Here is a 22239-nt window from a genome sequence, read left to right as displayed (position 1 = left end):
ACTAATGCTTTATGTTTGCTTTACTATGAAACTAATGTTAATACTTTACGTGTAAAACAAAACACACAAGTATAAAGTTTCATTCTTGAAATGTGAAATTTAATTAAACTTCTGAGGAACACCGAAAACAAGAAACAAAATTTTTTTAGGGGAAAAAAAAAAAACAGAGCTAAACAGAAATACTGTTCTCCAACTCTGAAGTGCAAATGTTGATCACAGATAAGGACCCCATCCAAGGTACATAAGGCACAGGAGGTTATCATCCGTGGCTTCCTGAATGAGATAGTGTGCATGGCCCTCAATAGACAGAGGCAGGCCCATCACTTTATTCCTGTTCTTGATCACTCCTTGAAGACGCTGCTCTATGTCCAGAACATGAGTCTTAGCCTAGAGGGGAACAAAACAAATTATGGCTATTTACAACTATTACTTAAAGTCATAACTTAATCTACAGTAAAATGCAACAGTTTAAATTGCATATAAAGATGAGGCACTGACTACTCAAAGTAAGTGTATTCTTACTTCTAACCATAATGCCATATGTTTACTCCAAATTATATAAGCACATATATGATAGACAGCACAGATAAGCATCTTCATTCAGGCTGAAGTAACTAAGGGGTGAAGTACCTTCTCATTGAGGATCTCTCCAGATTCATTGACTTGTGTCTTAGACGAACCCTTGACAGGTTTACTCCACTCTACCAAAGGATCATGCAGGAATGTTTTTAAAACACTGGTTAAAAGGAATAAAAAGACATGAAATTTTTAAGTATTATACAAACACTGCACTTCTCCATCATTGTCATGTCTACTAATAAGTGCTCTAGTTTGTGGATCTAAAAGGAATATCATTAAACAATGCCATTACATGTGCATTCAACGGGAAATATCAGTGTTTAAAAATAAATTATTACTTATTTTGTTAACTTTAAATTTGAAAAAAAAATGACAGTCAATTTTGTTTCTATAACAAAAAAGGCTGATCTTTCTATTTATCAGTTTCCATAAAATGATATTAAACAGCAAAACATATTTTTTAAACATGGATAATAATAGATGTTCCATGAATACCAAATTATTTTTGCATGATTTCTTAAGGACTGGAGGAACGGCTGCTGAAATTTCAGTTTTGCCGTCACAGCAAAAAGTTAGATTTTAATATATATATTTTTAAATAAATGATTAAATTTCAGTATATTACTGTTAATACTGGATTTTTAATCAAATAAATGCAGCCTTGGTGAGCATACGAAACTTATTTTAAAAATCTTACTGACCCCAAACTTTTGAACGGTAGTGGAAATGTGTCTGCCTGTGTAAGTTGAGATGTTCACCTCATGAGTGGCTCTCTCTGGTCCCTCATAAGTCTGAGTGTGACTTCACAGGCCTGTCTGAACAGCCCCTCTGTGCCCATCGGCCCCATCGCATGAACCATGTTCTGAGTGAGCCGGAAGGGAACCACCTCGGGAACATCAAATGTCTCCCCCTTAAGCACCAAAACAACATTTATTCTTCAGTTACCTAAAGATATTACTTAAATGAAAGAAATAAAATTGTCATCTTCCTCATAAATCTCAAACCTTGTTGAAGAGGCAGTTGAAATCCACATGGACACACTCGCCAGTAAGGGAGTCAAACAAAATGTTCTCTCCATGGCGATCGCCGAGTCCCAGAATATAGCCCACCATAGACATGACTGCAGTAGAGCGACAGTAAGCAGAGCGGCTGTTGTACCTGGGAAGTGCCACATGAGCCCCATGTGTAAAGATGTTCAACGAAGTGCTTTTCTTACGAATTACTTAAAACTCACCATAATACGAAACATTTAGCATATAACTGTGCCAAGATATTATGAATATGAACGCTGAAAGCCTGTAATATATATATATATATATACCAAGAGGTAGGATCAGGGAACGTCCGTAGGAACCACTCATGAAAAACTGGTGGGTGTCTGGCACACAGCACATCTTTGTGCAGCTTTAGCTTCTCCTGAAAAGATGCGGTTTTGGGCAAAATCAGCTTTCGCAGTTCTGTCCCACTGACATAGATCCCTGTTCAAAAAAACAAACACATCGCTTAAAAAAAAAAAAAAAAAAAAAACGGTATGCTTGACACTCATTATTTCAATATTTCATGTCTATATACAGTACACTACTGTTCCGAAGTTTCGGGTCGATAAAAATGTATTAAAATACATTAAAACAGAAATGTTGTGAAACATTATTCTAATTTAAAATAAATGTTTTCGATTTGAATATATTTTAAAATGAATCACATGATCCTTCAGAAATCAATCAAAAGGATTCTTTGATGAGTGAAAAGTAAAACAAAAAAAACAGGATTTAGGTGAAACTGAAATCTTTTGGAACATTATACGTCTTTACTGCCTTTTTTGATCAACTGAATGCGTCCTGCCAAAAATAATAAATAAATAAATCTTACTGACCCAAACTTTTGAATGGCAGTAGGCCTATGTTTATTTATTTGGTGATAACAAGTGTAAGCTGATCATTACCACAAAATAAATCACTTCAGAGTGATACAAGCTTTTATTTTACGATTGGTGTCAGGATTTATGCAACTCATAACATTATTCCAGTATGACATGCACTGTATATCCAAGGCTATGAAATCAGCACACCTTTCTCTTTATACAGCTTTGTGAGGATGTGGCGTAAACCCGCCGTGTTGTTGACCCACTCTATTATGCCACACTCTTCATTTAGAGGGATGACTGCGTATGTCCGAATGTGCAAATCCCTCCGTCTAGACTCTGCATCTTTCCTCAAAGACTAACAAAGGCACATTTTCATTAGGCACGTTCATCATCATCATCATCATCATTCAGGTATTTAGTGAACGGCACATCTCTAGTACCTTATTAATGAGACAGTTGAACTCCATCAGCCTGCAATCTTTCCTCAGGTCATCTTTAGGTTTGCACATCATGGTGTAGAACTTTCCATCAGAGCCCTTGAGCGAGATCTTTTTTGGCTTCTGCAAGGATGCCAAGATCTCCACCTTCATGAAATGAAACATGTAATGATATCATGAATAAGGTAACGTCTGTAATGAGAGTGATGCATTATGTGCTTAAAAACTGGTGTATGGTGACTGACTGTGTCATCAAATCCACCGAGATAGACCCAGTGTCCTGGAAAGACATCGTGTTTGGGGTTGGCTCCTCCAGTGGAAGGCAGGGTGGGTATAAGGACAGACTGCAGGGGGATGAGGATCTGACTGAAGGTAGGCTCTTCCACCAGTTTCTTCAGCATTTTGAAGTGGACGCTCATGCTGAGGGTGCTGCTGTTCCCATCCACCTACACAATTAAACAGACACATCCAAACGCAACTGTAATTTTAGAACCAACTGATTTTTAAAAGAACGCCTAAGGGGAAAGTTAAGGAATGGTAAAGATTACGAATAAATGCATTAAAAAAATATTATTTTCTTGTTAGTGGTACAGTTTTGTCCTACTGGTTTATTGCCGAGCTCCACCAGCTTGTCCGTCAGTCTGTTGGCATCTCCGATAAATTTCCCAAACGACTCATTTAGGCTGATGGCCTTCTTCAGGATCTCCTTACATCTGTTCATTCGAGTCGGATAGGAGGACTAAAAGAAAGATGCATTACATTAAACAGTTTATATCCATGGAAAGACACTTTTTATGGTTGTAGATGCGTCTAAGGTGTCTGACCTTTGACACCGCCGTCATCATCCACATCGCTTGTTGTGGGTAAGCTAAGAAAACTTTGGCCACGATCTCCATCAGCACGGCGAAGACTTCATTGTTGGAGTGGCAGATTCGGGAGATGAGCTGTGAAAAGGCTGTGAGGAACTGATAGGGCGAGAGGTTGCTGGTGTGTTCGCTGATGACCGAGTTGATCTTCGTGAGTTCGGCACGCATCTGAGCTCGGTCAGAGCGGCCAGCTGGTGTGTCACAGTGGAAATCAGAAATCAATTACCGGTTCACACAAACAATTTACCGTATTTTCCGGACTATAAGTCGCACTTTTTTTCATAGTTTGGCTGGTCCTGCGACTTATAGTCAGGTGCGACTTATTTATCTAAATTAATTTGACATGAACCAAGAGAAATTAACTAAGAGAAATTAATTTAAGAGAAAACATTACCGTCTCCAGCCGCCAGAGGTCGCTCTATGCTGCTCAGTGCTCCTGTAGCCTAAACTGAAAACATAGAGCGCCCTCTCGCGACTGTAGACAGTAATGTTTTCTCTTGTTTCTAAATAAATGCGACTTATAGTGCAGTGCGACTTATAGATTTTTTTTTTTTCCTCATCATGACGTTTTTTTGGACTGATGCGACTTATACTCAGGTCCGAAAAATTCGGTACATGTATTATTTAAAAGGTTCAAATATTTCAAGAACAATGTATAAGAATCTGCATGATTCATTATCAGTGCATAGATAAAATGAGTAAATCTTTTAACGGTTTCTTTTTAAAACTATAGTTAGTCAATTTGATTGATTCTTTTGTGATTAAAGTCAATAAAAGGATTAAAATTAGTGCACATGAATCTGTAAGATTCGTAATCGATGCATTAATACAACGGGTAAATTGTTTAGTTACTTAGTTTTAACACTACTGATTATCTACGGAAATTTCTTTCTAATTTGTACGGTAATACTACGGTCATTTTGTCTCTTACCTTTTTCAAACTCATAAACTTTGGCTCCGAAGTCCAGCCATAAGGTTAGCATTCTGGGCATGGCTTGATAGATGTATTGATTGCCAAACTGCAGGGCCCTACAAGCAGAGCAAAAATGTACTGTATCTACCTATCACACACTGAAACATTTAACTCAGGAACTGCTCCTACAGGAGGATCACCAATAGAAAACATCTTACTTTCCAAAATAAGTGACGATATAACGGATGAGGTTGCCTTGTCTTTCCAGTTTGTTGTCAGTGACCATGGGCATGACTTTGTCATAGTACTTGGCCAGGTAAAAGTTGCCATCCTCCCATTCTGGTAAAAGATTGGTGACATCCTGCATTTATGAAAGAAAAAGACACTGTGTGATCTATGGCTGGACAAAGTAAATTGTAAAGAATATTTTAATAATCTTAAGAACCATTTTCCACCATAAAGAACCTTTTGTTCAATGGAAAGGTTTTAGATATTAAAAGTTCTTCGGGGAACCGTCAGTGCCAATAAAGAACCTTTACTTTAAATAGTTTAGACATATTACACACAATACACCAATGATGACAGTTAAGAGACATCTGTCAAGCACATGGTTACATAGTAAAACAATGAAAACAGCACAGTTGAATGCAAAAACCTGTGAAAAATTACTATGTGTTTGATATTTCATGTTTGCATGATGGTGATAGGCTAAAATATCAAATTGTTATGCTGAATTGGCCAAATGATCTAAAAAACAAAATCATCATTCTGATTCCTGTTACATTAGTCCTCATATGTAATTGACTGAACTACCTTATAGGTTTTCATGATAGCATTGCTCTCAAAGTTGGCCGTCTCCTCCATGTATCTGCCCACCAGCAGCATGGCATTCCCTTTAATCTGGATTCTCTTTGGATCGGTGAGTGGCTGTTCATCAGGAAAACACTGCTGCACACCTTTCTGCAGGACTATTAGAGCCTGATGCACATCACCCTACAACAACAACATAATTTTCCTTATAACAACTTCAGTGATGGATAAGACCTCCATCAAAGAGATCTGCGTTGGTATTTAAACATTATCTGAACTGCTATACCTTAGACCAGAGCCATTTGGCTTTCTCGATGAAGAGCTCAGAGAGGGAGTTCTCAGCATTGAGCAGGGCATTGAAGGCTGTTTGGTGATGGCCAGCTCTTCTGGCCACACGAGCGCTCTGCAGCCAGCACTCACCAACCTGCTCCTCACAGGAAGAACTGCAAAGAGGTTTTGAAACAAGACTAAATTAACATTTTAATTCAAGATGAATTAAGAATGATTCAGAAAGAGAAAAGACAATACTCTACCAAGTATCTTTAAAAGCATATTTAAAAATGAACTCATTACTTGGATTGTTAACATGGAAGGTATGTGCTCATACCCCTTGCTGAGACTGAGAAGAGCTCTCCGCAGAGCCAGGACGGGTTCCTTGGCTCTGAACGAGTTTTGGGTCATGAGTAGGCGGGCATCCCAGTTGAGTCTGGGCTCAGACTTCTTGGATCCTCCAGCGTCGGTGCTTTCCTTCTGCAGCTCAGTAAAAACGTGCTCCAACTCACACAGCATGTGCAACCTAAAACCCAACACAAAAGTGCATCAAAGAACAATGTATGCAGATTTTTTAATTTACTAAAATGCTCAACCACCGGATCACCTGACTATGTACTCGTATCCTCTCTGATAGGTGCCACACTCAAAACTGGCTGCTGATAAAGGGACGACTTGTTCTTTTCTAGCTATTTTAAGCTTTTCATAGAATGCCTCGGAATCTTGCTTCTTGGCAGCCAGCAACATTTGGCCAAGTCTGACACCCCATGTGCTGGACTTAGAATCTATAAAACAGATATGACAAACATTAATTCTTCTTCAATCTGAAAAACATTTCCGTTTCTAGAAACCGCAGAAGTCCTTTACCAGAGGCAATGTAGTCCTCAACTAAGTCCCATTTTGACAGCTTCCATGCTGCCTCGACTCGGTACGCGTTCAGATCGGATTTCCATCGTGGCCTTTATAAAAGAAAATAAGATCAGTTTAAAACAACTAAATCTGCGGTTGCATGAAACCATGTCAGCGAGGACTGCGTCTACATCGGGACACCTACCTGCTTGCCAGAACTCCGTTGACCTGAGTTATTACTGTAGAGAGTTGACCAAGACCCAACATAGAGTTCATAACACCGTGATAATGGACAATCTGCATGCAGAGATATGAAAGGGAGAGGAAAAAGTATCAGTTGCCAGAATACCAAAAAATCTGAAAATACATGAATTATTAAACACAAAATAATATAAACAGTTGTATGGACACACCTTTATTTATTTAGTTGTTTGTTTGTTTTTTTACTGGTTTGGTCCTTCATAAACTGCATCATTTTGCACAAAAAATAATATGTATTTGTTTGTTTGTTTTTTGTTAAATGTGCAAAATGAAACCGAGTTGAAATACATAATTCACACGTCATTTGTCATTGTTTGTAGTTTACGTACTTTGGCATTGGGTCCGTTTAGACACTGCTTAAACATGCGCACACTCACTGTTTGCCTGGCCACACTGAGTCTGGCAGGTACCCATAAGAATAAGAGTGTGTGTGTTTCTCACCTGGTCTGGCTCCAGTTGGATGGCTCTGTCGTAGCAGGCAGTGGATTCACGCAGCAGTCCAATGCTCTCGTGCTCCAGGATCTGCTCTCTCAGTGACGGCTCCTCTTTTCTCAGATCATTCACTCCCCTCACACCATCTGGCTCATGCATGGCTGCATACATAGTCTAGAAGAGGGCACGCAAAAGAGACAGGTTAGAGCGGAACTTACAGAGTTCAACTGATTTCTAGACAAGTAACAAGATTAATGCACATGCAATGGTTTTAAACTCTTTCTGAAGCATATTTCATAGATCAAATTGTGTTATTCTATTTCATGACTCTCTGGAATTCATGTTTCTGATTGATAAATTGTACCACTGAACAATGTATATAACAGCAGTTTTCTCATGCAACTGATTTCCTTTAAACACTACAGTTCATGGTTTCCACAAAAAGGAGCACAACAATAATAAGAAATGTTTTATGAGCACTACATTAACATAATAGACAAAGTAATTCTGACTCAAATCAATATTTCATGGTCATTTATTTATTTAGTCAGTATTGATAGCCAGTTAACCAGAAAAACTAATACAAGACTGGTAAGACCTGGAGGAATGAAAGATGGTCCTGAATGTTCTGCTTCTTCTCACGGATGAAGGACTCAAAGTGCATGACAGCACGAGTGTAGGCTCTGGAGCGGAAGGACGCCTTGGCCAGCACATCCTGAGGAATACTGTTTAGGAAGGCTACTACACTTTGATACTCACTGCTCTCTGGGCCTAAGATGATGAAGAGAGAGTCAGAAATACTTCAATTACAACTTGACTTAAATGATACAGATCTTTTATTGCGGTTGCATTTACTATAGAATATTTTAACAGAAAAAATGTCATGCCATAAAGAATTGAGCCAGGTCAGTAATGTGAGTTGATGCATTTCGCCTATTATTATTCCCAATAATGTCTAGACATGAAAAAAATAATAACCAGCAGCTTTTATAGAAAAAAAACAGGACTGAATTAAATCAAAATGTAGTTGTGTTAGTCACCTGTGGCCTGTGCCTGCGGCTGCTCTCGGGCATGTTTGCCCGGCCTCTTGTTGGTACTCAGACTCTGCAGCTTGTGGCGGGACCACTGAGTGAGGTGGTCCAGCATGGAGAAGACGGTTTGCGTGCTGAGCTGACTCAGACTGGAGGCGTTCTCCTGCAGCCGCACTAACCGCGGGTCACCCTCCTTCAGGACGGCCATCATCTCTTCATTCACCTACACGACACAAGCAGAAACACTATTTTGAGCCTTTTCACTGGTAATGCCATTGCTTCTTTTAATAAACTTTACGGGGCAAAAACTACTTGGACGGATTCCTATCAAAAATCAATGCCAGGTCCTTTCCACAAAGCTTGATTTTGTACCTCTCGCTGCTCCTCCTGAGTGCATCCGATCAGCACATTGACCAAAATGTGGGGCAGCAGGTAGATGGTCACTTTGTAATCATGCTTTATGATGAAACTACAGCAGTTGAAGACTTTTCCAGCAAGCTCGTGTCTAACCTAAAACACAGGAAGAGATTATGTAAAATTAGGCTTTTGTCTTCATTTGAGGCTGGGAGAAAAGGTGGATGTGGACTTACTTTACTGATGAGATATGCTGCCCATGTTGCAGACCAGTCAGAGAATTTGCTTCCACGGCTGCTGAGATATATAGGCTTTTTCAACTTCGACCAGTTCACCACCTTCTGAGAGCTCTTATACCTACAAATGATTAAAATAAGTCAGTTTTAAGAACACTGGATCTAAAATCAGCAGCAGACAACAAAACATGCAAAATGATCGTCCCCAACCTGGTATTGAGATGCGGCTCCAGGATTTCCTGAACCTGCTCTGGGAATCTCCTCCATAGACGCCGACCTGGTGAGTCAGTCCTGCCTTCCCGACATTCAAATAATGACAGCAGTTCCTAAAACAGAAGATTACAGAGTTTAACTCTCCTAAAACCTACAACATATTGGTATCAAAATACTTATCTGCTGATATTTGAGATTTTTTAAATTTATTAGTATTAGTTGATGTTTATATACATCTTTAAATATCCATTCTCATTTCCCCATATTGTACATTTAGATTTCATTTGCCGTTATCTGATTCCCACTTCATTTTTGTTTTTTAAAAACACTATTGATTTAATAACAGAGCTTGCATGCAGTACTCAAAACGGTTATTTTTTTATACTGTACAGTATAATAGTGTGATGTTTAAACTCACTTGAAGCATTTTAAACTAATGATTTTAGTTTTTTTGTGTTTGATTTTGAATTAAGACTAAATTTAAATATCAGCCATTTATCAGGCCAATATTTTTGTATCAACTCATCCTTAGTTTTCACTCATTTCAAGCTAATATGTAAAACCACTAAATATCTTCTTGCTCAGTATCTTTAGCACAGTGCATACCTGCATGGCGTACGCTGCAGCATCTTGAGCTCTCACATCATCTGCGTAGGCTAGAAAGGCTCTGGTCAGCTCTGTCAGTAGCTCATAGGCAAAGTTTGGATCATCAATCCCACTCTAAAAGCATAAAGACATTCTCTTAATGCAACGCTATTCAATTAAAACATTTCTGTTACATTCATACAAAAACAGAACGGTCTGAGGAGTGTCTTACCACGAATGTGGAGCCAGTTCCCTGAGTGTCAGCGGGTGACAAATCAAGTCGACCGGGATCAATGGCTCCCAGCTCCCCAAGGCATTCCCCACACAAAAGCCTGGCTTCAGGATTGACATCCTGGCAGCCCCGGAGCAACACAGTCACTAACTGAGAGATCACTGGCTCTACCATCTCACTGTCCAAGACATGCTTTAACAGAGCATCCTGAAGAACAAACAAATATACTGTAGATCATCCTTTCAGGCCCTTGTTAAGTCTTATTTTAAGCCTGACCCGGAACAATATGCTTTTCTATCCATTTTGTATTTACATACTTTATTATTCATTATACAAATGCAATCTCCAGAGTAATTCAATGAAGATGTACAGACTCCTATGTGTGTATTTGCATCCAAGCTGGCACTGCTTTCTTATTTATGAAGAGTCTGACCTGTTTTTTATATATCATCTCCTTCAGGCTGGTGAGCGCATGGATGCGTACGTCCACATTCTCATGCTGGATGGCCCGCATGGAGAGCTGCAGCGCTGCCTGCATGTCAGTGCTCTTTGAGGTTTGCTGTTGTTGAAGAATTGTGAATCAAAACCATATTATTGAAAAAAAAAATCATTTTTTTGAAACCACGTCCACAATTTGTGTCCTCTGATGGGATGATGGGTTTGTTGAGGTTGTACCTTCCGATAATCTTGAAGGATCTTGTGAATGGTTTTCAGTTCTGGGTGGTCAGGAAGGAAGTAGATTTCATGAAGAAAGTCTTGCACTTCCTCCCTGAGATGAGAAGATACATTACAAATTATATTTTAGTATAATTTATTAGTGGTATAGGGTCAACGTTAAAATAATTTCTCCTTTAATATGCAGAAACAACTATAAATAATAAGAAACGGAGCAATTCCAAGAGGTTCCTCGCACCGTGGTGCTCGGGTCCTAATCAGCAAAACCGGCTGAGCCAATGTGTGCGATGCAAAAACTGCACACCCTACTTTTAATATGTTGAGTATGTTGTCAAGACATTAATAAATAAAATTTTTAAAAATATCTAAAAGCCTATGACATAAGAGAAAGGAGGAATGACACACACCTGTTCTCCACTATGAGGTACTGCATGATCACGGCCGTTTCTTTAGGTTGGATGGAGATGAGAGGTAATAGAGCAACGATTACATGACTCAGAAGCGGACCCAGATAAGACGGATCAAGACAGCGCACGAAACAGTCCCATGTCCTGTAAACCAGCAAGATAACAATGAATCCCCTATCACTGTTATTTTGTGGGCAAAGTTTACCACTTTCTGGTATCCTGTTGAGTTTGCTGCAGTAATAAAAGAACAATCTGGATAATATCAACCACGCTCTAATCCAGATGGTTCTTCAGATACTCTTCATAATCAGCGTGCACAGCTTCTTCAATGCATTCAGAAACACACCTGCAGCAGAGCTCTGGGAAGTCGTCCTTGTACCTCAGGCCAGTTCTGAGTGTGGTCATCATCTTCACTCGGACTGAGCTGATGTGCTTTGGACCCATTAGCTTCATCAGGGCCATTAAACTGTTCAGAGCCTGAGTGGAGAAAAAAGGTAACAAATATATTGACAATATGTTTAGAACAACCTTCCTACCAAGTTTTCTCAAGAAATCTCATTCATTCAAAATCCAGCACCACATAACAGTATATTAAATATCTGACAGCATGATTTGTCATTTTCTGCAACATTTCGCTTCCAGTGAGAAGTCATGCTGTGCCTAGAATGCTAATGTTTTGAATTAAAAGCAGACAAACTGTATTAAACAGCTACCATTTTCTTTTTCTCCTTCTCTCCAGCACTAGAGCTCAGCAGCTGCATGTTGAAGAAAGCCAGAATGCCCAGGAGCTTGGGCTGCAGGTAATCTGCCTGCACAAACATACAGTACAGTGACAGACGGCATTATGTCCAGAACAGTGACTATAACAGAAACCCCAATGCATTCAACTCTGTAGAACAGATGTACTTGAATCAGTCTGTGAAAGATGTGCTAGATACTGAAGGGCTTTAGCAGCTTTACCATGCGTCCTGGGGTGGTGATTTCTCTTGGCCCCTGGTAGGGGTCGTCACTGGAGGCAAAAGAAGCCAGGATAGCCAGTCCATTAAAGACCTGCTGGTAGTGTTCTCCGAGACGCAAGAGCAGCTCATTATGAAGACCCTGGAAATCCTGTCTCAGCAGACTGCCCAATTCGATTTCAGTCTCATTCTGTGAAAATGAAATAAAAATAAAATATTTATTACATTTTTTTAAATATATATTACCTATACATACATTTATAATAAGTAAATAAAAACAAGTACACAATAAATAAGTTTTAAAAAGTATATAAGCTATAATAGAGTACATTTTTTACAAAATGTATACACTTCTTCTGTAACCATCCTCTTTCTCTTTGTCTTTTTCCCCACTGCTCATGTCCTATGTCCATAATGTTAAAAATCACACCTTGAGGTAGTGAAATGCTCTCTCCAGCTCCTCCTTGGTACAGGAACACACGAGATGGGAGAATATGTATTTGAAGTTATTGATGAGCATTTCTCTGCGGTTGACATTCAGTTGCTTGGCAATGGTGCGGATCAGGGCAGACGCTGTAGGACTGGCCTTGGCTGCCAAAAAGGGAAGGAGGACCTGTAGAGTCCGCTGTGAACAAAGAGAGAACTGGTAAGCTCAGTGCTTCAGTGAACTTACCAATGAAAGCCACTCTTTAGTTCATCAGAGGAATGCATCATTGCTAACAAGATTACTCTTGTAACGTTTTTTTCCAGTCTCTACTGAAACTATGCTTTACTCTATAATGTTTGTCTAAAATTGAAGGATTAGTTTACTCCATAATTGAAATTTCCTTGTAATTTACTCTTCCCAATGTCATAAAAGACGCTCATGTCTTTCTTTCTTCAGTCAAAATTAAATTAAAGAGGTCATCGGACCTGTTTTTTTATGGTAAAAAAGCAGGGTTTTTTACACTACCATTGAATAATTTTAACCAAACTATGTTACATCTTTTCAAGAAGACCCTACAGAATCATATCAACTTGTGGAAAATGGGCATCCAATGACCCCACACGGTTTGGGTCTCATTCTATTTTTTTGTCCATACATTGGAAGGCAATGGGACCTGAAACCATTTGGTTACCAATATTTTATTTTAAATATCTTCTAGGGGTGTCGGTTAGTATATAACCGTGAGACCGGCGGTTATAGTTGAACACCGTCATTAGAACTCTATAACCGCCAAAACCGTGTCATTAAAATATTTTTTACAAACATTTTTTATCAAAAATTATTTTCATTTTTTAGATAGGATCATAAGATGTGCAATATATCGGAAGATATGGTTTTTACCACTTCATTAAATTTTGCTTTGTAGAAAACCTTTCTTAAAAACGAATTTAGTTTTGAACAAATTTTATCTTAATTTTAATAAATGTTTCATCAACCAATTGCATGTATTTTAATAAATAAAAAGCAAATATAGCAGACAATGATAACCGTGACATGGATGCACCAGCGCGCCGCGTACACTTGCACTGCACTGTGAACTAGAGCGCATCTCATCGTAAATGAAACTCAGTGTAGGCCTATGCCTCATACATTAGCATTAAATATCTTTGCTGCATCCTTTCTAGAACAGACAATCCCTTTTTTTTTTTTGCGGCTCGCATCAGCAAAGCATTGCATCATCCATTGACCCACAAAACAGGATGGTGGGCGGGTGCGGCTTTGAAATTTGCTCAAAATACTTTGGCGCGGATGATGAGTTTTGTGACAGATCTCCTAAACGGAGGTCTGAAATCTCTGCCCCTTTACCCATCAGAGCGCGCTTACACGGAGTTAACCTGCTATCTCCAAGATCAACCAATTGACTCCCCCCGGCACACCCCTAATATCTTCTTTTGTGTTTCACAAAGGAATGCAAGTTGTACAGGTTTGGAACATCATGAGAATGAATAAATGTTGACTGCATTTTCATTTTTGGGTTGAACAATCCCTTTAAGGCTTTTCTGTTATGTCAAGAGTCCGATCTTGCTGAATCTGATATTGAGATGTTGGACTTACATTGAGAAAACGATTAAGGTCGGGGAAATCAAAGACATGTGCCACATGAGACAGGATGTCCAGTGCCAGCTCCCTCTGATGGGCCGCCTCCTCCTGCAGAGCCTCGTTGCTCTGATCTGGCGTGCAGCGCAGAGCCGTCACATGACGGGAATGCAAAGACTCCACCAAGAACTGCAAAGAACAAAAAGGTAGACCCATTACATTTTATAACTGTAGGTGAACCCAGGTTTAATTGGCCACAAAGATTAGTTCGTTTTTAACCTAAACAAACACTGGGTCCCATTCCTAGCTCATAGTTTTGAAGCTTTTTTGAAGGTGATAAACAGCTTATGTTGGTACTCACTTTAATACAAATAACACCCTATAGAAACACAGCATTATAAATAATGATAACATCATCACACTGACCTGGCAAATTGGGTTCCTGTACTGGTTGAAGAAGGACTGCAGTTTGAGGTGTCTACAGGTGGCCAAAGCCTGGATCTCTGTGTAGGCTGCCACCGACACGGGATTAGATTTGGACAGCAAGCAGTGCAGAAGACGAAGCAGAGCAAAAGACACCAGGTTCCCTTCAGCAGCTCTGAGATCCACCATAAGCAAGAACAGCATTGTTGATACAGCATTTAAACATTTAACGGCAGGGAGGATCAATATATATATTAAAATGGCAGCAAAAAAACATTTCTCACTACCTCCCAATTTCTCCAGTGGTTAATATGAGTGTGTTTTTGAGTTCGTTGTTTCTGGAGGTCTTTGCATTTGAGTAAGCTTCTTTTAGTCTGGACACAAGAAGCTGTGAAAAGCAAAATCATAAAACCTCATTAGTTAGTTAGGATTAAAGCCTAATTATATAATAAATGACATCAAGTGACAAAAAAAGGTGATGGTAGTAGTTACACCATGTCATAATTTGAACTTTAAAACTGTACCTCCTTCAGGAAGCCGTTTCCATTCCAAAACTCTAGAAGATTCTTGATATTTTGGCCAAACTTTATGCGGACGTCCTGGTCAGGGTCTTCAATGAGGTTTACTAATGCACTGACCAGAGATTTTGTGTCAGGGTCACTGTTACCCAGATCCACATGTTTGAACAAGTGCCGTATATTCCTGATAAAAGCTGCCGTTTTCAAAAAAGAGAAAAGTTCATACTGAAATCGAACTGATACCGAAAAAAACTGATACCCAAAGCACAAATAAAAACAAATTCATATTTAATAAATTAATTTATGCAAATTCAGCTATTTAAATTGTTCAGACTAAGCATTTAATCCATAAGAGTGCTGCTTGGATAACATATTTTTTGTAGGCCAAAACTCTGAAACGAGTTTGCATTTAAGCACTTCTGGTTCTATCATTCTGAAGAATTTTTTTTTTTTTCTGAAATTCCTAATATGAAGTCTGTGTTACACTACATGGTTACACTGTTCACACCTGCTCAAGATATTTTCACGTCTTATTCTACGACATAAAATACATCAATATTACCCCTTGTTTTTTATTTTTTTATAATGTTTAATTTGTCATGAAAAGGCAGATGCAAACAAGTGGCCTAAAGGGACCACAGAGATTTCCAGGGACATTAAAATGAGTTTTAAAGGATGAATTTTGAGATTTTAAGTTTTCAGTTGATATATAATTTCTCATGATTTCTAAAATGTGATAGAGAAAAAGGCAACAAAGAAATCTTGTTTTTTTTAACAAAGGTCACAATTCCTGTTATAATGTAGATTTTTGAGGGTGCACTCTTGTCATAAATTAATCTATTACTTTTCCTACATAATTTTTAACAAAAACCATTGATAAAATATATATTTGGGAGTCTTAGACCTTTCCAACGATATATAGTTTGTCAAGATTAGATTAGATTTAATTGTAATATAGTGAAGTAAAGTAGGCGTCCCACAGAGCGGACGGGTGACAGTTAACAGGTTAAACATCATTCAAACTCAAACCTTTAGGTAAAAAATAGTTTAAATGAAGACTGAAAGAGTCGTCAGTGGCTTCATGATGGTGACACTCAACTCAAGCGACTGTAGTGAAGTTTGTTTATAGCCGACTATGTTGAAGTTCATTGATATGGGAAGAAAGAAGCGGGTAACATTTCAAATTAACCATACAATCTCCCAAATTAAAAAAACTCAAACAAAACGAGCGGCAGCCACCTCAAAGTCAACTGACGCACACGCAAAACATAAAATATCCCAGGCCTGGTCATTACTCTCCTTCAACTGTCAACTGTTTGTTCTGTAAAGAATCCAAAATCCTAATGGGGGTTTTGTCGAGGGAACCAGTGATGCTAATTCGCAGGTTGGCCTACAGAAATACCTTATCACTGCAGCAGACTATTTAAGAAGATTCACTGAAAGTAATTCTGAGTGGGCTAACCTTGCTTGACCTTCTTGTCCTCCACAGATTTGAGCAGGAGGAGGAATGGGGTGAGGATGGAGGCCCCGATGGAGGAAGTCTGGCTGGGGTGGGAGTCTGAAATGCTGAGACCAGCACAGAGCAGCTCGTGGGATGGCACTGCATGCTGAGGGAACTGCAGTTGTGAGCTCTCAGACAGACAGCAAGCCAACTGCCCTGTAATACCAGCCAGCTCCATTTTGACTTCTGTTGAGCTGTCCTGGAGTCTGCTCCTAAATGCATTATTGAATTGAAACGTAGACAAAAGTGCATTAAAAGTAGTAAACATTTCCACATCTTTCACAAAAAAAGGTTTGTTCAGAGTTCCCCTTTTTAACTGTTTAACTTCAGTCTTACATATAATGCATTAGGATAATTTTTCTTAAAGCTGCAGAAGGTAAGTTTTGTAAAAATATATTTTTTACATATTTGTTAAACCTGTCATTATGTCCTGACAGTAGAATATGAGACAGATAATCTGTGAAAAAAAATCAAGCTCCTCTGGCTCCTCCCAGTGGTCCTATTGCCATTTGCAGAAACTCCATCGCTCCCGGTAAAAACAACCAATCAGAGCTGCGGTCCGTAACTTTGTTTGTGTTCAAAATGTAGAAAAATGTATATAATAAGCGAGTACACCATGAATCCATTTTCCAAACCGTGTTTTTAACTTGTCCTGAATCACTAGGGTACATCTAAGTGTTTATATTCGGACTATTTTAGATTGCTTCGGGGGTACCGTGGCGGAGTAACCCAGTACCTTTGTGATTCTTCATAGACATAAACAGAGAGAAGTAGTTCCGGCTACAATGTTCTTCCGCAAGACGCAAGCAGTTCTGTTTATTAACCGCTAGAGCCTCAAAGGTTCCCTACCGCAGCTTTAAAAAAAAATACTATATTTCCAGCAATAAAACATTTCAGATCTAACAATAACTAGAAGATTACATATTCTCAATATAAATTTCCATTTCAAACCACTGGTTTATAATTCCTTGATATTTCCAGGTCTGCCATATAACAATAAGAATCATGAATTAATGTGGGCCAATCTTAGATGGATTTTTTTTTTTCTCTCAGTGTGTGTGAGTGTTAGATGACGTACAGAAGGACCTCGTGGATGAGGCTATAGGATTTGACTCCTAGATTGTGCAGCAGAAGGGGGAACCCTCTGACAGCACTGGCCCGCTCAGATTCACGGTTACTTTGCAGGGCCCAGCGGTAAACCGACGACCGCCAGTCACCGCACACACTCTTCGACAGCAGAGCAAGTAGAAACACACAGTGCGCTCGAGTTTGTGCAGCTACAAGAAAACGAACAAGACGACAAACATTGCAATGGACTGTAAGTGAACTGTAAAATATATTAAACTTATTGAGAAACAACACTGAAATAAACAGTTATCCATGGGACACTATAAGATACTTACAGTAGACAGGAGCAAGTTTCTGGGAGAGTGCAATCAGACTTGCAGGAAAAGAGGCCATCTGATAAACCGTTTGTGAAGAATGCTCAAGCACCCATGGGATTGAGAGCAGCGCACAAATATTCCTGTAAAAACCTGTGTCACCCTGACCGTCAGCTGGAAACATACAATACAAATCACATTCATTCAAATGAACTGATTTCAAGCCGTTAAATACATCAACCATAAGAATCATGAAGGGAAAATTCTGAAAAGTTTTGCAATATCTCAACAACTCAGCAAAATTAAAATTTAAATATATTCTTTAGCAAATCTCACAATAAATATCCATTTATATGTATTATAAAGTTGTGGTGCCTACAATTAGCTGTGAGATACTTTCAGCTTTACGGTTTTGGCCAGAATGTAATATCAGTGCATCACCAGGATGACCAGGATGCATTTATATAAAATGTTCGTTTAAGCCTAACATATGGGATCTTGCAAAAAAATACACTCACTGTTAAGGTAGAGCACAGCATCAAGGATCCTGATGGTACCCTCCACCAGAGGCTCCAGCTCTTCCTCATTACAGGTGTTTGCCATCACGGAGCGGCAGCTCTCGACTACATGAGCCAGAACCCGAGGCTTTAACCAAACGAGCTGAGCCTCATCTGAAGCCTCTGATGTCATCCCTTCTCTGCCATTGGAGATGTATTTAAGAATGAGAACAAATGAGCATGCAACACAACAAAGGTTTTAAATAAAGCCGCACCTCTGTGATCCATTTAGACAGTGCTTTGAGCAAACTGCAGCCAGATGGAAGATGAGCGCCAGTCCCTGTACAGTGCTCAGGCGCTGGCTCACCGTGTGGTCCCTCATCTGGGTCAGTAACTCATCCAGACGGCTGTCTACAGCTGCCCACACCTCACTTCTGCTCTTCATGTCCACCTGCCTGATTCAGGAACAAGACGAAAACACACGGTAAGATGAAAGACTGAAGGAATGTCTTTTTGGAGAGTGGGGACAGAGAGTTGCATACACTGGCTGAGTTTTTTCCCCACTCCTTAGCTGGGTTGGAAGAGAGAGGTTTGGGCGTTTGGCTGGAACTTCCTCTTCATACATTCGAGGATCAGCAGGGTCAGAAACACCGGCATGCATATCCTGCACTGCAGCGATGGCTTCTGTCTTGAGGGCTGCGTACAGGTAGCCTTCCACGCTTTGCTAGTTTTCAAAGTTATAAAGCAGAAAATGTTACTTTCTACAATACATCACCACTTTACAACTGAGAGTTTATGTATGGCAAGATTGTCAGCAAATAATGATTTGAAGGGTTAGTTCACCTAAAAATGAAATTTCTGTCATTTTTTTACTCACCCTCATTGCATTCAAAAACCCATAGCCCAATCTCTTAAATCTTTGTCCATCATCAAACTCAAATAAGGATTTCTATCCATAAACTGAAATTAATTTTCTGAGATTTCCCTTGATCCACAACTATAAAACATTTCATGAAGAGACTGCACAAAAGAATCAAATTTAATCCAAGTCCTTTTCATCAAAACACACACATGGAGCTCATCAAATATGGTAAACAGAAGCTCAAGCTTCCTTGTTTGACGCACAAGATCCTAATAAGTTTGTTCTCAAGCTAAAACAGTCGTGTATCTGTAATTACTGTAACAAAGTTTTTGAATTATGGGTTTGGAACAACAGGAGGGTGAGTAACTGATTACTGAATTTTTCTTCTGGGTGACCTATCCCTTTAAATATCATTCTTTCCCCCAACATATTATATGACTTAACATTTTAAATACAGCCCAAAAATGTCTAAACACTGCACGTTCTTTTAAGCTTAACATGTTGTGTTCCCATTCATTTAAATGTAATGGAAAAGAGCAGCTTGAACCTTTACTAGACTTAAAAGAAGAGGGAAAAACATCAGTCAGAATTGTGTTTGTTCAGATAAACCTTTCCTTTAACCCTTTACCTCCTGCAGGCCATGAGTTCCAATGGTCTTAATCAGAGCTTTGCAAATGGCTGCGACTCTCTCCTTCCGGATCTGCACCGCACACTCATATCCGAGAGGAACAAACTCAAGGACAAAGCAGAAGACTTCACAAAGCGTTGCTTTCACCTCCAGTGCCTTCAACTGCTCTAGTGCTCCACCAACCACCAGTTTCTCAAGCCTTTCCATCAGCACATTCACATGAACTCTCTCAAACCTGCAGTGAGTGCCTTCCTCGGGCTGGAAAACGCATTGGGAGAGCTTCTGGAATTCCTTGCCAAAGACACTGAGCTCCGACTCCTCAAAAGTAGGCAAGGAGTCCAGGAGATGCAAATAAGCTGAGAAAAATGGCTGTGAATGGTCTTCAGGGAAACCTCCAAGAGTCACAATATGAGTTAAAAGCACCATGGATGCTGCCTTGAGTTTTGGGCTCCCATGAGACAGCATACGGGAAGCACAGTCCCATATGATGGCCACTTCCCTTGGGAAGAAAAGGCCTTGCAAAATATCTGTCAACACTGTCAATGAAGTAACTAACAACGCCTGAGCTGAGGCATATGAGGAAAGATTTAGGATGGTGGGGGTCAGGTAAACGGCAGAATCTCCGGATCTGACGGAGAAGCGTTCCACCACCACTGGCCACTGTGGTGATGGTCTGACCATGAGATTCAAATGCACTAGATCTTGCATTAAACATATTAGCTCTGTGGAAAAAAGGCCAAACAGGACTGAACCCTTGGCTCTGAAAAGATGAAGCAAGGAACAGATGACTGACGAAATCTTCACGTGAAGATCTTCACATTCTGGGCAAGCAGCAATTCGCAGGAGGCGGCTGATGATCCATTTACTGAAATCTGTGAAGGGAAAACAGAGGCAGACAATCAAAGCTGGATGTACTTGAGCAGAACTTTAGTAGTTAATGTAAACCAAATGAACTTACCAGAGCAGCTGTTCTCTGAGTTTTTGAAGTTGTCTGAAAGACAGGCTGGGTTTATGAACATTAAAGAAGAGGATTTAATAATGTGCTGCACAAAGTCCAGCAGCATCACACACGCTGGCTCAGAACTGGTCTTCTTACATAACTCCAGAGCAACTAAAATGTGAGAAGTAAAAATAAACTATATAAGCATGACACTTAACATGGACTAAAACCAGTAAGATTAAAACTGGAAAGAGACTCATTTAATTAGAAGGATGAAGAGAAATGTTCAAGAAATTAAAATATTCTATTAATTAGCTTTAAAGAGACAGATCACAAAAACAAACTCTCATAATTTCATCATCTTCATGTTGTTTCAAACCTTTAGGACTTTCTTTCTTCTGTTGATATTTTGAGAAATGTCACAGTGTTTTTTGTTTCTCCGTACAGTGGCAGCCAACGTTCCCCAAAGCTATTTTTCAAAATATCTTATTTTTATGTTATGCAGAACATCATACAATAATAATAAGTAAATCGATTTTACATTTTGGGCGGAGCTTTGTTTTTTAATGTAACACTGCACCCCAAATTACATGCAAGCAACTATAAACAAAATATTGAAACTGAAATGTTTAAACCATGCATTATTTACTCTACCATCTAGTGTATTAATTTTGTGTGTGTTAGCTGTTCAGTTCATAAAAATCAGATCAGCAGCTTTTGTAAACAAAGGAAAACACTTACGTGACAAGAACCCAGAACTTCCATCTGAAAGGAATAGCTTATATTTCATCTATGTAATATTCATATTGATACACGTGCAATGTTTGTTTAATATAATATATATTTTTCAGCATATAATCTATTCTAAAGGATTTCACGTTAACATTTTGGCTTGTACTGTACACACAGGTGATTGTTTCGTGGCTATGTTGTTTTATGCGAAGTATGTTTTATTAATTCAGAAAGTTTGAAACAGCATGAGGGTGAGTGAATGATGACAGAATTTGAGATGTTCTCCTAAAAAAACACAAACATTCTCAACAACTCCAAGACACAATGCACTGTTTCTCACCGACGTCCACATCTGTCAGTATCCTGTCAATGAACTGACACAGTATCTGACGAGGTTTCTGCACAGCCTGCTTGTACTCCATCGAACTAGCACTGGAAAAGACGAATGAGACATTATCTTTCAAATGTTTATGATTAAGACGCTTTTTAAGAGAATTTAACAAGGGAACATATCGTTCTTAGCAGCCGTTGATGTTAACGTTACCTGGCTAGTTCTTGCAGTGCGGGAATCATTGCTGACATCTCTAGTCCTCGCTCCATCTTTATTTTGTAAATGCGCGTTTACTATATACAACAAAAAACTGTTTAGGCCGAGCAAACCTAATATAACATTTAGTCAAGCGTTCAGACTCGAAGTCTTGCTCATCCTCTGCTTCCACACGCGCATCACTTTCAAAACTACTTTTTCGCACTCGAAAGTCTA

General features: G+C 39.2%; 1 protein-coding gene across 1 annotated transcript; it reads right to left on the bottom strand.

Moving 5' to 3' along the window:
• Positions 1 to 77: 77 nt before the first annotated feature.
• LOC128027031 (serine/threonine-protein kinase ATR) lies at positions 78 to 22236 on the bottom strand. The gene is made up of 47 exons (XM_052614356.1): positions 22021 to 22236; positions 21817 to 21908; positions 20763 to 20915; positions 19805 to 20676; positions 18857 to 19038; positions 18590 to 18769; positions 18336 to 18514; positions 17839 to 17991; positions 17514 to 17712; positions 16397 to 16647; positions 14941 to 15128; positions 14704 to 14804; positions 14420 to 14591; positions 14012 to 14182; positions 12401 to 12595; positions 11975 to 12160; positions 11728 to 11823; positions 11361 to 11491; positions 11015 to 11158; positions 10608 to 10701; positions 10366 to 10491; positions 9933 to 10139; positions 9722 to 9835; positions 9113 to 9228; positions 8903 to 9023; positions 8685 to 8822; positions 8322 to 8535; positions 7880 to 8052; positions 7291 to 7455; positions 6794 to 6885; positions 6607 to 6698; positions 6347 to 6524; positions 6077 to 6265; positions 5756 to 5912; positions 5473 to 5652; positions 4878 to 5020; positions 4678 to 4775; positions 3705 to 3937; positions 3485 to 3619; positions 3126 to 3326; positions 2884 to 3027; positions 2648 to 2798; positions 1901 to 2057; positions 1584 to 1737; positions 1338 to 1489; positions 631 to 736; positions 78 to 387 (listed from the first exon to the last, which is right to left on the bottom strand). Exons 1-47 carry the CDS (start codon positions 22074 to 22076, stop codon positions 214 to 216), a joined length of 7905 nt encoding a protein of 2634 aa, XP_052470316.1. The 5' UTR covers positions 22077 to 22236; the 3' UTR covers positions 78 to 213.
• Between the last annotated feature and the right edge of the window lie 3 nt (positions 22237 to 22239).

Source organism: Carassius gibelio, chromosome A2, assembly GCF_023724105.1.
Source record: "Carassius gibelio isolate Cgi1373 ecotype wild population from Czech Republic chromosome A2, carGib1.2-hapl.c, whole genome shotgun sequence".
Lineage (NCBI taxonomy): Eukaryota > Metazoa > Chordata > Actinopteri > Cypriniformes > Cyprinidae > Carassius > Carassius gibelio.
This window is presented reverse-complemented; position numbering and strand designations above follow the sequence as displayed.

Bases quoted from the DNA above. Each gene is read 5' to 3' on its own strand.
- LOC128027031 (XM_052614356.1), bottom strand. From the start codon at position 22,076: ATGGAGCGAGGACTAGAGATGTCAGCAATGATTCCCGCACTGCAAGAA. The intron at 9,024-9,112 runs GTTGGGGACGAT...AATCATTTGTAG, and splicing joins GAGCCGCATCTCAATACCAG to GTATAAGAGCTCTCAGAAGG. The intron at 6,886-7,290 runs GTGAGAAACACA...CTCTGCATGCAG, and splicing joins TCCAACTGGAGCCAGACCAG to ATTGTCCATTATCACGGTGT.